Source organism: Heptranchias perlo, chromosome 28 (assembly GCF_035084215.1).
Source record: "Heptranchias perlo isolate sHepPer1 chromosome 28, sHepPer1.hap1, whole genome shotgun sequence".
Taxonomy (NCBI): domain Eukaryota; kingdom Metazoa; phylum Chordata; class Chondrichthyes; order Hexanchiformes; family Hexanchidae; genus Heptranchias; species Heptranchias perlo.
The window spans coordinates 30,709,335-30,722,786 of NC_090352.1; the positions used below are offsets into that span (position 1 = coordinate 30,709,335).

At 44.6% G+C, this 13,452-nt stretch overlaps 1 protein-coding gene across 1 annotated transcript; it reads left to right on the top strand.

The window, feature by feature from the left end:
• Nucleotides 1–1,532: 1,532 nt before the first annotated feature.
• Nucleotides 1,533–9,671, top strand: LOC137299282 (leucine-rich repeat-containing protein 74B-like). Its single transcript, XM_067967944.1, has 4 exons — nt 1,533–1,588; nt 5,211–5,294; nt 8,686–8,769; nt 9,430–9,671. Exons 1-4 carry the CDS (start codon nt 1,554–1,556, stop codon nt 9,515–9,517), a joined length of 291 nt encoding a protein of 96 aa, XP_067824045.1. The 5' UTR covers nt 1,533–1,553; the 3' UTR covers nt 9,518–9,671.
• The last annotated feature ends 3,781 nt before the right edge of the window (nt 9,672–13,452 follow it).

Genomic DNA, 13,452 nt, shown 5'->3' on the forward strand with positions numbered 1-13,452 from the left:
CAGAATTACCAACTTTGTTCTTGGTCAGTGTTGACTGACTGAGATGTGCAAATAATCCAGGGGCATGATGGCTCCTGCAGTGGGGGAAAGGGAGAAGAGACATTGTCTGGAGACAGCAAGCCAGGGCTGAAGAGTAGCAATGTGGGGATGGATGAATGTTCTGGAGTGTTACTTTAGGGATCAGGAAGTACTTGTATAGAGATTTCCCCTCAGGCGATTAAGCGGGTACACTAGGGCCTTTAATAAGGTAGATTGATCTGTGGAAGGAGCTTACTTTGATGAGCTTAATGGCCTTGTCTTGTTCCATGCTTTCTTATGTTCTGATAGGGAACTTTGCTCCTGCAGCAGGAGTGTCTGTCTAACATTTCAAATTATGGCCTTCTATAGATGTACTGTATTGCAGAGGAGGTCATGCTGTTTACACAAACCTGATTCAAATCATGGCGATTTGCAGCCAGCGTAAGGACAGCAATAAACAGTCACAGCCGAGTAAACAGGCTCAGGCCATCTCCACAGCACCCACAGAAATATGGATGGTTGGATACAAGCAATGTAATTTAATTAGAAATACTGTAACAGTACATCTCAAAGTGGTTTATGAATTTCATCAAAACCTCAAGTTTGAATTACAGCCTTTTACTCACCCTCTAATGATCTCAGTAAAGTGAAAACAATACCCAAGAACAGTTTAAAAATAGTGCTGCAATAACAAATATTGAAATTCATTTGCCAATTATGCGCCCATTATGCAAGTTTACTAATATCTTCCTATATTTTGTCGCAGTCCTCCTCGGTATTAACTATACCCCCCAATTTGGTGTCGTCCGCAAATTTTGAAATTATTCTTCCGATTCCCAAGTCCAAATCGCATGTGTAAATGGTGAACAACAGTGATCTCAGCATCAATTCTTACCACTTCCCACCTTTTGCCAGTCTGAGTAACTACCTTTAACATCAACTCTCTGTTTTCTGTTTTGTAGCCAGTTTGCTATTCATTCTGCTACTTGTCCCCTGACTCCACACACTCTGACCTTAGTCAGGAGTCCACTATACGGTACCTTATCGAAGGCCTTCTGAAAATCCAAATATATTACATCTACTGCATTAGCGCGGATGCAACCCATCCAGACCAGGGGTTTTATCCTCTCTACGTTTGAATCGTTTATCAATTATCTCCCCCCTTTCTATCTTAAATGTCTTTATATCTTTTTTGATCTCTTCTTCTAATGTCATGCCCACCCTGTTAGTCTCCCTGGTAAATACTGAGGCAAAGTAATTATTTAATATTTCTGCCATTTCGCTGTCATTACCTGTGAATTTATCGTGTGTATTCCTTGGTGGCCCTATCCCTATCCTGATTTTTCTTTTGTTATTTATGTGTCTGTAGAATACTTTACTGTTTCTTTTTATATTCCTTGATAATTTAATTTATTAACTCTACTCCCCGGGGATTTGGCACAGTTTGTGCAGTGCTGTCAAACCAATTACTTTCTTCTTTTTACAGATTACGCAGCAACTCATTGGGTAACGTGGGGATCTCTTGTCTAGCCCAGATGTTATTGGAGAACACCACAATCAGGGAGGTTGAGTGAGTACCAGTCTCCGCCACACACTCATCTTCATCCACCCTCCTTTAAAAGCAGTGACTGACACTGACATATGGTTTCAAGCGCACTAGAAATCCTCTTTTACGTTGACCAAGTGGCCATACTTTCATGTGTGAGTCCAGAAAGGTTATTCAACCATGGGGAGAGGGGGGCTGCATGATAACCAAGTATGGTTCTGTCCTCACACCATTGTCCACACACGTTGTACCAGCCTTATATAGAATGCTGCAAAATGTATTCAGACTGTAAACGGTGAAAATATAATTTGTGCCTCTTTGAAAAAAGATTAAAGTTCCTTTACGTCACTTGCCATTTGTGACACTGCCTCTAGAGAGAGAGAGAGAAAGAGAATAAGAGATATAGATGAAAACACAGCAGTAGGCACGTCTCCATATACAGTATAATCCAAATTTTGCTGTGTAATCTAATGTTTGTCCTCAGGAGCACAGGGGACGGAGTAGCTATGCTGAGCGATACAGTTACCTTGGGAATTTACTGCAGTGTAATAGTTTCTTTCAGAGGACCAGTAAACAATGTGCTTTAGCAAGCAATATTGGTTTATCTAATTTTTAACACGGATACCTCCTATCGCTTGCATACAAATGGTGAGGGTTTTTAAACCATCCACATTTGATTTGAAAACCTCCCAGACAGCAACGGATAATCAGTAAATTTGCCAGAATGAGCAGCAAAATGGTGATTCAAACTGAGAGGGGGGGAAAGAAAACAGGCCAAATAAAAACAGAAACCACTTGAAATACACAACAGGCCCGCAAGTGTCACGAAAGAAAAAAGATTGTTTATGGTTTCGGTGACTCTTAAATTGCCAATTATCTTCTAGCAACCACCAGCATAACAACATCTGATGTGTGTTTAAACAGAGAATCATTATTGTCTCTGATTATTCTCTTTTTCTTTCTTTAACCTATTTCCCCTCCCCTCGTTCCCTTGATGTCCCTATCGCCATGCCCGAAAGTTGTCGGCTTGTGGCCTCCAGCTGTGGAGCTGGCTGCTGGGTGGGTATACGAGAGCAGCCTAGGGTGGGGGACTCTCCCTCCGATCTCTCTCCCCTCTCACGAGGAAGCCCCCCGACCGTCTCTCTGTTGTCTCTTCACAGGAACGTAGCCGAAGCTGGTAACTCAGTGCGTGGAAAATTGGAGGCACGCACGCGCCATTAAATTCCCCGGAGGGGGAGGTTCTCCGATCGTCTGCCGTGACTTTGGCGGAACATTCGGCGGAAACCCCCCTGGAGAAAGGCAGCGGCCAAAGTAGCTCGAAGCCATGCAAACCAGAATGCTGGAGCTTCCGTTCCTGGTGTGTGCTGAACAGTTGGAGGTGCCTCAGTGCCTCAGAGCGAAGTAGGGAGAAAATATAAAAAACAGCCAGGGTTCCTGCTCTCGATCGTGTCTGGTGACTCCTACTGGAAATTGCACATCTGACCATCACGTGAAATCAACTTGCATTTATAGAGCCCCTGTAACGTGGTGAAACGTCCCAAGGCACTTCACAGGGGCATAATCAGACATAATCAGGGGCACCAAGCCAAAGAAGTAGACATTAGGACAGGCGACTAAACGCACAGCCAAAGAGGTAGGTTTTAACGAGCTTCTTAAAGGGGGCGAGAGAGGCGGAAAGGTTTGGGGAGGGAATTCCAGAGCTCGGGGCTTAGACAGCTGAAGGCACGACCGCCAATGGCGGGGCGAAGGAAGTCACGGATCCGCAAGAGGCCAGAATTGGAGGAACACAGAGTTCTCAGAGGGTTGTCGGGCCCCCCCCCCCACAGTCGAATAGCCTGCTGACACTCTGGGGTAATTATCTGAGTTGGCGATCATGCCCCCCACAGTCGAATAGCCTGCTGACACTCTGGGGTAATTATCTGAGTTGGCGATCATGCCACCCACAGTCGAATAGCCTGCTGACACTCTGGGGTAATTATCTGAGTTGGCAGCCTTGCCCTCATGCATTGCACGTTGGAAATTCAGGCACGCACTGCCCTCGATTTCCCATCCATTTTGGGTAGAGCCAAGTGTCACAAGACCAGATTTCTGTTATACACCGATGGTGAGCAAGGCTCCCTGCCGGTAGTAAGAACGTGGAAAATGACCCCCTCGTTGTCTATGCTCGCAGGTGATATCGGAGGGGTGCCAGGTCTTGTGGAAAAGGGTGGCCCAGCAGGAGAGAAGGAAGCAACACAACAATGAATGAAAACCGGGGCTAACGGGTTAAACCAGTCCGAGCCACTTGTTTGACATCACTGGCTGCGACAGGACGGGATTAATAATGTTAAGTTGGAACAGGAGACACCATCCCTGGCACTTTACGCAGCTTCTAATCACATTAATCTGTCTATAATTGACATTGATGCCTTTTTGTCCGTTACGATTGTGAAATGTATGCTGGGACAATATGATTAAGTCAGTAAACTGACTCGATAATTGATCGCCTAAATATGACAGTTAGAGTCCCACTTCTGCTGGGCCATTTACAAATTCCTATTAAAATGTAAAGTAAATATAGAATAATCAATGTGTAGCAGTGAGTTTCAAGGCACTTAGACAATCAAGGTTATCTGCTGATATGGTTAGTGGCTTACATAGACCAATGCATTTCTGGGTAATGGTTTAAAAGGTGCTCGTCTCACTGAGGGTTCTCATCATCTGAACTCAAGATTGGACCACATTCAAGGCTGATTTCATTTTAAGCAGGGGCTTTATTCAGTTGTAGGTGTCCTTTTAGAGCTGGTAAATGTTCTCTGTGCCATTTGCAACTCTCAGTGAGCTCACGTCATTTATGTGCGATGACTCCAACTGATTCTCCTTCCGTCCCGGGCGATCTTAAACCTTATTTTAGCTCAATTTATAATTCATAACCCAACCCCGTCCATGGTAAAATGGTTGAAAATCCCAAAGCGACACAAGTGCATTAAAGCTATTGACGTTCCATTATTGTTTTGCAACAAGCTTTTCAATATATAACTGGAAACACTGCTACTTCAAAAATGACAGTGACACCGTGGGGGTCAATTTTAACCGAACCCACCCGTCGGGAAAGTGACGGGATCAGGTGCAACACTGGTTTTACACCCCGCCCGATTTCACTCTCCACTGAAGTCAACGGAGGGTAATTTCAGGCGGGGGCAGAAAACTCGATCCCATCAGTTTCCCGGCGGGCGGGTTCCGTTGAAATTACCCCCTCCTCGTGTGTCAGGAATAGAATCAGGTTTCTGCAGCAGAGCTTGTGGTCGGAATTCCATGGTTCCTGGACGGCTGACAGTGACCCCTCCACTTCTCCCTGAATTCTGGCTCTGTGATTAGCAGGAGCACAGGGACAGAGGTGATGATGTAAACACACAAACCAATGTATTACTGAAATGGACCCAGGCTACAGGAACATTTCCATTATGGATGATGCCGGGTTTATCGATTTTAAGGCTTCTAACCCTATGTCAGCACATGACTGCAACGGTGAGAACTGCACTGGGTTTCTCATACCTTAATAATGATCCACATTGTAGCTTTAAAAATACAAGTGAGTTGATGTAGAAACTATCCTTTTAACAGTTAAGTAATCGGTAATTAAGTTTCTCTTTTTCTTTCTGGACAGACTTCAGTGGAATGGCATAGGAGACAAAGGAGCGAAAGAAATAGCAGCCGTTATAGAACGGAATTGTACCCTCACTTATATTGGGTTTGTATAATACTATCACCTTTAACTAGAGCGCACAATGCTAGTGTTAACAGTGGCTGCGGAATCGCAGTGACCTCCTGTTGGAAGCACTTTTTCTGCAGCTTGGGGCCCCGTGAAAGAAACATAGGTCACCTTGATGATCAAGTGTTCTATTGATTATTGATTGCACTGTTTAGAATCATAGAATTATAACAGCACAGAAGGAGGTCATTTGGCCCATCCAGCCGGTGCTGGCTCTTTGTAAGAGCCGTCCAATTAGTCCCACTCCCCCGCTCTTTCCCCATAGCCCTGCAATTTTTTCCCCTTCAAGTATTTATCCAATTCCTTTTTGAAAGCCACGACTGAATCTGCTTCCACCGCCCTTTCAGGCAGCACATTTCAGATCATAACTACTCGCTGCGTAAAAAAGTTTTTCCTCATGTCAACTTTGATTCTTTTGCCAATCACCTTAAATCTGCGTGCTAGGACCCAGATCGCATGGGTATTTGCCTAAAAAGAAGGATGTCTGAGGAACATCAAATCGACTGAGGTCAGTGCAAAGATACAATGAATTACTAAAATTGACCATCTGGTCGAACATGCTCTCGGGTTCTTGCACAGTAATGCACAAGTACCTGAGTTTGTTTAAGTTGCTTTTAGTCAAAGGGCAGCGTAAACTCATTATTAGGGCCAGTGGTCTTGTTTGGCCCAATATCCTGCAACAAATCAAATTCCTTTATTTATTCCATGTAGTTTGATTTGATACCCAAGTGCTGCAATGTCCTGGAGACAGTCTATATGTCAAATTCTGAGTGGATCCGACTGATATCAAATCAACCGCTCTACTTATTATTGACTGGACCTTCTACCCAATCGTGCCTTAGTGCCAGTCTTCCATTTTCAGCATTAAAGGAGGAAGAAAACAAAAATGTTCAATAGTGTCCTATAAAGGGCATGGTGGCCATGATGGTCCATGATGGGCACAATGTTCATGATGGGCACAATGGTCCATGATGGGCACAATGTTCATGATGGGCACGATGGTCCTTGATGGGCACGATGGTCCTTGATGGGCACGGTGGTCCATGATGGGCATGGCGGTCTATGATGGGCATGGTGGTCTATGATGGGCATGGTGGTCTATGATGGGCATGGCGGTCTATGATGGGCATGGTGGTCTATGATGGGACATGATGGGCACGATAGTCCACGATGGGCATGGTGTCCTATGATGGTCTATGATGGGCATGGTGTCCACGCTGGGTATGGTGTCCACGATGGGCATGGTGGCACAGCACAATGGAATTCCAGTAGGCGGTGCCATCGAGTATTATTAAAGAAAGAACTTACATTCCTATCGTGCCTTTCACAACCTCAGGACATCCCAAAGCGCTTTGCATCCAGTGATGTACCTTTGACATGTAGTCACTGTTACAATGTAAAAAAGCACAGCAGCCAAGTTCTGCAGAGCAAGATCCCAAAAACGACAATGGGATCAATGACCAGATAATCTGTTTTTGGTGGTGTTCGTTGAGGGATAAATTTTAGCCAGGACACCGGGGAGAACTCCCCTGCTCTTCTTCAAATGGTGCAATGGAATATTTTACGTCCACCTAAGAAGCCAAATAGTGGCTCGGTTTAATGTTTCATCCAAAAGACGGCACCTCCGACAGTGCAGCCTATGGACGGTGCTGCCTTTATACATTTTAAGAAAGTTGTCAGAACAATTTGACTGCGAGGGTAACTAGATTATGTGCTCAAGTCTCTGCAGTGAGGCTTGAACCAATGACCTTCTGACTCAGAGGCGAGAGTGCAAATGCACTGAGCCAATTATGTGGGTTAATAATCGAAACTAATGCTTACTTAGTCAGTAATTCCCAGCCTTGCTACCTCTACTACCAAGGAGGACAGGAGCAGCAATATCATGAGAACACCATGACCTTCAAATTCTCCTCCAAGTCACACACCATCCAGATTTGGACATATAATCGCTGTTCCTTCATTGTTGTTAGGTAGGGATTTCTAGGATTTTGACCTAATTCTGGAGTGGGTGCATCCTAACCGCAAGGACTACAGTGGTTCAAGGCGGTGACCCATCACCTTTTCAGGGCAACTAGGGATGGGCAATAAAATGCAGTCTTGCCAGCATTGCCTGTATCATGTGATCAAAGAAAAGAAAATTCCCACACATGGTGAATTCCAAATCTTGGTCATTGGAAGGAAGCACAGGAAGAGAGAGGGAGAAAGAGAAAGAGAGATAGAGAGAGAGAGAGAGAGAGAGATAGAAAGAGAGAAGGAGAATGAAAGAGAGAGAGAGAGAAAGAGAAAAAGAGAGGAAAAGAAAGAGAAAGAGGAGAAGGAGAAAAAGAGAGGGAAAGAAAGAGAAAGAGGGGGAGAGAGAGAGTCAGTCCCCCAAGTCCATTTCCATGCTTTTCCTGGCCATATGTTAGAAAGGGGAGGGAAAAAATTGAAACTAAATAAATAACTTAAAAATTGCAAAATGGGCGAACTGAGAGCACGAGATGATGAATAAAATAACACGTTCATGGAGCAAAGACTTGGGTGATTATGTTCTTCCATTCTTGGGATAAGCAGCAAACTGTCAACAAAGTGCTTGATGGCAAGAGGGTGCGATCAGCACATGTGAAGAGCCATAGTGGCGACTCCATGATCTGGACAGAATGGATTGACGGAAAACCATGGGCCCGCAGCAACGCCTCACGCCCACAGTTTTCCGAGAGGTGCTCCCTGTGAGTACCGCTCCCTGCTGGGAACGATAGCTCATGGAATCACCTACATGTCTGAAAACACTGCAGCTCTCGGCAACAGAAGCAATGAACACCGAGCACTGTTTAAATGAGACCTACTCTGCCAGCTCACTCAAGAATTCATGGTTATTTTATTTTGTTGTCCTTGAGGCCATTCACAGCTGTCCTTTGTTTCAATTGACTAAGGCCTCAATAGTCTGCTTGACATTCCTCTGTCCATGAATTTAGCAGCGGTGCGAACCCATTTATAATAAACAGTTTATAATAAACAAAATCTGCATTAAAGCTGCGGACAGAAGGACATCACGTGAATGCATTCAGCACTTGGCTGCCAATCTCAGCAGCAGTAAATCCCAGAGCTCATGTCTCCTTCAGGCATAAAGGTGGGGAGTTCAGTGTCTTCAATTTAACCATTGGCGCTTATACGTCCTGCTTGATATTCAGTGCCATTGAAGTTAATGGCATGGAGTATTGGACAGGATCTATTACAAGCGCCAGAAACCCGTTTTACGTCCTCGCCCAAGTCGAATTTTACTGCTTTGGTGTCGTAGTAGATTAACATATACAGCACCACATGCAGCCTCACACAATCTGAAGTAATTTAAATGATCCCTGGCTTTTAAGTTCTTCTTTGTCGTTAACAGGTTGGCAGAGAATATGATTGAAGATGAAGGTGCCTTTTCTTTATCCAAAGCATTAATGTCCAATATAGTTCTTAAACAACTCAAGTAAGTGATTGATAAACCTTTCCTCCAGCCACACTCTGTGTGCAGGTTTCCTGCTCTTGATGCTGTATTTATGGGTGATGCTCAATGTGGTGGAGAGCTTTGAGAACCATAGGTCCAAGGTCACCTGTTCCTTCCAAGCTACACTCACCAGGTCATGTCTCAAATTACTCATATACTGTATCCCAAAATGCAACCCTCATCCCACCCCACCCCCCCCCCCAAGTTCCTGGTCCGTGACTGATTGGGTTCTGTCGGGTGAAGTGCTCCTATGTTGGGAATAATCTACCAAGATAAATCATTGGAGTTGTTCAAAGTACAATTAGATGCCATAATGGCAGAGTTAATGTACTAGAAGGGTGAGCTTCAATGGCCTTGTCCCAAGCCTGATATTACACCCTCTCAGGAAGGCCGGTAAAAATCACAAGAGTGAACCACCTGAAGCTGCTCTCACTTGCCCCCTAGAGGCTGGCCACAGAAGGGCATCAACGGAGGTTTGTTGGGAATGGATCACGAGTTAAAAGGATAAAGATAAAGAAAAAAAAATAGAAAAACAAACATATGTAGATCATGGAAATGTTCAATTAGATAATTTTGCTCTGAGTAATGACATCCTTCGACAGGCTGCAATAATGAAATCTGAATGATATCTTTCTTTGTTAGTTTGTACAACAACCACTTTGGGCCTCTGGGGACAGAAGAAATGATGAAAGTGAAGAGAAAGAAGCTGGATATGATCATCGTGACATGAAGCTGATCTCAATTTAACCGCATTCACAGCATACGCCAATGAAGACATTAAGACAAATTATTAATATGTGGTTATATTACTGAACTAGTAACCCAGAGGCCTGGACTAATAACCCAGAGAATGTGAGTTCAATTTTTAAAATCTGAAATAAAAGGCTGGTATCAATAACAGATTGTCGTAAAAACCCAACTGATTCATTAATGTGCTTTAGTGAAGGAAACCTGCCATCCTTACCCAGTCGGGCCTATATGTGACTCCAGTCCCACACCAACGTGGTTAACTCTTAATTGCCCTCTGAAGTGGCCTAAGCAAGCCACTCGGTCGTATCAGAAGAAGGCCCACCATCATCTTCTCAAGGGCAACCAGGGATGGGAAATAAATACCAGCCTTGTCAATGAGACCCGCATCCTGAGAATGAAAAAAATATGAAAAGTGATACAAATACATCTTAACAGAGGTGTGCTGTATCCAGAATCAATCACTCAAAGTTCTACCTATGTACAATGCTCACTGCACCGTGGAACTCTCTCTCAACCTAGAGATTTGGTATCTTAGTTTTTATTTTTGAATACATTTCCGAGGAATTCCTTAGGGCTTTAGTTTGATCTTTTCAAAGAAAAGGTGGTTGGGGGGAGGACGGGGGAGGGAGGGGAGGACGGGGGAGGGAGGGGAGGACGGGGGAGGGAGGGGAGGACGGGGGGGGGGGGGGGGGGGGAGGACGGGGGAGGGAGGGGAGGACGGGGGAGGGAGGGGAGGACGGGGGAGGGAGGGGAGGACGGGGGAGGGGGGCGCGGAAAAGCCAAATGCTGAATGGGAAAAAAAATCTACTTACACAGTTCAAACGGGGGTTTAGTGCAGGAGCTCATTCCCAATGTGTTCCTTGTGTGTGCAAGTGTGAAAACTTTTACACTAAAGTCTAGAAATGACTGTTGGCGATATTAACAGATGAACATTTAATGCCCGCTTGATTGGCACCCCATCCACCACACTAAACATTCACTCCCCTCACCACTGGCGCACTGTGGCTGCAGTGTGTACCATCCACAGGATGCACTGCAGCAACTCGCCAAGGCTTCTTCGACAGCACCTCCCAAACCCGCGACCTCTACCACCTAGAAGGACAAGAGCAGCAGGCACATGGGAACAACACCACCTGCACGTTCCCCTCCAAGTCACACACCATCGCGACTTGGAAATATATCGCCGTTCCTTCATCGTCGCTGGGTCAAAATCCTGGAACTCCCTTCCTAACAGCACTGTGGGAGAACCTTCACCACACGGACTGCAGCGGTTCAAGAAGGCGGCTCACCACCACCTTCTCAAGGGCAATTAGGGATGGGCAATAAATGCCGGCCTCCCAGCGACGCCCACATTCCATGAACGAATAAAAAAAATAAGACATTCCCCTGACTGCTATTTTAATGGAGTTGTTAACCTGGTTAAAAAGAATGCAGTCGGTGCCTGTGTTGAAATAGTGGACAGAGAAACATTGTACGAACATTGAGTGTCCGTCCCTAACATGACAGATTCCTGGGTTTAGGACTCCATAACTTTGGAAGGCAAGGGAAGGAAGAGAAAGTGCAGATTACTGGGAAGCCAGAAAAAGCATTTGCGGTTCAAATCCCGGTAAAATAAATAGAAAATCCTGGTTTTTATTGGGGGATAATGGGAGGCCAAGAAAGGACAGAAATCAGAACCAAACAAATGGTAAGATTTACAATTCCTAATCTGAGCTTGGAGAGGTAACCTCTTACCAGATCTCTGCCACTCTTGACCTATCACCTCAGCGGGTCACACCTATAACATGCCAGGGTAACTTGGCTTTCAGTTTACCCTCTCTCTGGCCCACCTCCGTCTTTCCTCAAACAATGACGATGAACAACTACAGATGTGGCAAAAAGAACAGTCACTAATTGTGTGGTAGATTAGAAACATGGGTACCACCGCTCTATATTCATTTTTTTTTCTGTTGCTGACCCTTGTTAACATTGATGATGAACACACACCAAGTGACATCTAAAAGATTGCGTGAGCTGCACAACATTCAGGCCTCCACCGGGATCAGGTGCCAATTTTCTCCATCAGACCCGTGTTCCTGACCTATCACTTTGATGGCTAATTTACATTGCAGCATCTTTCAAAGCATGAGGCACGAGAAAACACAATCAAAAATACCGTTCACTCTCTGCTGCTTTGCTCCCATGCTATCGTATTTGATTTGAAAAAAGATCAATTGAAATTCGGAACAAATAGCTTTATAAAAGGGAACGGACAGGCAAACCCCATTCAACCATTCTCTGAGCATGAAGGGTTCAGGGGCTGGTTACTTTCATGGCTCGAGCTACAAACTGCCTTATTATGTAATGGGTAGTACATTTGTAAGCTCTACAGAGTCACGGAAGTTCATTGTGTATTAGATTATTGAAACGATTAAATGGAACTCAGCAAATACGTTCTTCAACTTCACCTTGAGGCAGTTTCTGAAATGCTGCTAGTAGGAAATTGGAATGGATGTAGGAATGTGGAGCGAACACTTTCCTCCATTATCCCTTCATTCAGTTCAAATCATTGTCACAAGGTTGATATGGATGAGGAAGAGCTTTAGGCTCATCCCGGCTCCTCCATCCAGTCCTCCCAACACAGCTTCCGGCTATCTCTTAAACCATTCCAGAGTTTTTTTCCTCCTTTATCCTACCTCATGGAGCGAGCTTTTGGCTTAATGGTAGCATTCCCGCCTCTGATCCAGAAGGTGCAGGGCTCGTACCCCGCTCCAGACAGTCCCAGCTCCAAATCCTGGGTTGCCATCCAGCAGGGATACCCGCTCCCCTCCACTTCATCGCCTGGGTGGTGGGAGCCCAGAAAAAAACCCTCCTACCATATAGGACTAACAGCCCTAACGTCTGGAATGAGGGTTACGGCCATGGAAGGAGCATTCATATCAAGGCCTGTCAGACCGTTAATCAGTCTGCGAATCCTTCCACTACTTCACACTGTTCCAATGGAAGAGCGTGAAGATAAGAAAAAACAAAAACCCTACCTCATAAGTTGATCACTATTTCTACAGCAGTTCTAAATTTGAAATCTAATTTGAATTTTACTTGTTTGAGCCTGTGGACCCTTGTCCTACTGATACGGTTTAATTTTAAGGAGTTGTTTTGCATTTAACGTTTCGGTACCATTTACTATCTTAAATATCTCGAAAAGGTCATCACTATTCAAGGCCGAAAGACACAAGATTCTTTATCTTTCCTTCTAACTTTGTCTTCTGATGTTAAGGATCAGTTTTGTTGTGTAAGTGAAACTCATATCTTAACCTTTATCCTGCTCATTAGGCTCTAATCCTGGGCTACACAGGACAGACAGTGACTTGGGGTTTAAACCCAAATAAACAAAACTCTACAAAGTAGGAGGATGCAGTTCATGACAACAAAGGCAAAAGTCTTGAATACAAGAGTGATTTATTGATCATAAATTTGTACCGGAAAAATAAGTGGACAGGGAATTGGACAATGGGTCAGAATCAAACAATTCTTCTTCTTTTGAAAACTGGATTTGATTCCAGCCCGTGATGAGATGAAAGTCTTTTCTATCCAACACCCCTAAGGGTGTGAAATGTCTTTGTTTGAACCCAGATTCTAGTTGGAACAAATCCATCGCACAAAACTGCAAGTAATTCTGTGCAAAGTGGCACTAAATTAGTAAACTGACTCAGAAAGGACACGAAGGCAACTTGTCCGGGAGCCAGAAAAATTCATACTAGTGCAGTACGGGGCGCTGATGTTAAGATATTTTAGAATTGCTGGTAAATGTATTCGAACAGAATGCGTCCGCAATTTCACTGCACATACCGACCAGAACAAATCTCTTCCCCCTCGGCCCACTTTCATTGAGTAAAATGCATTGTTGGGGAAGTTCAGGAGGATGTCCACTCTGAA

Bases quoted from the DNA above. Each gene is read 5' to 3' on its own strand.
- LOC137299282 (XM_067967944.1), top strand. From the start codon at position 1,554: ATGTTATTGGAGAACACCACAATCAGGGAGGTTGA. The intron at 1,589-5,210 runs GTGAGTACCAGT...CTTTCTGGACAG, and splicing joins ACCACAATCAGGGAGGTTGA to ACTTCAGTGGAATGGCATAG. The intron at 5,295-8,685 runs GTTTGTATAATA...TGTCGTTAACAG, and splicing joins TGTACCCTCACTTATATTGG to GTTGGCAGAGAATATGATTG.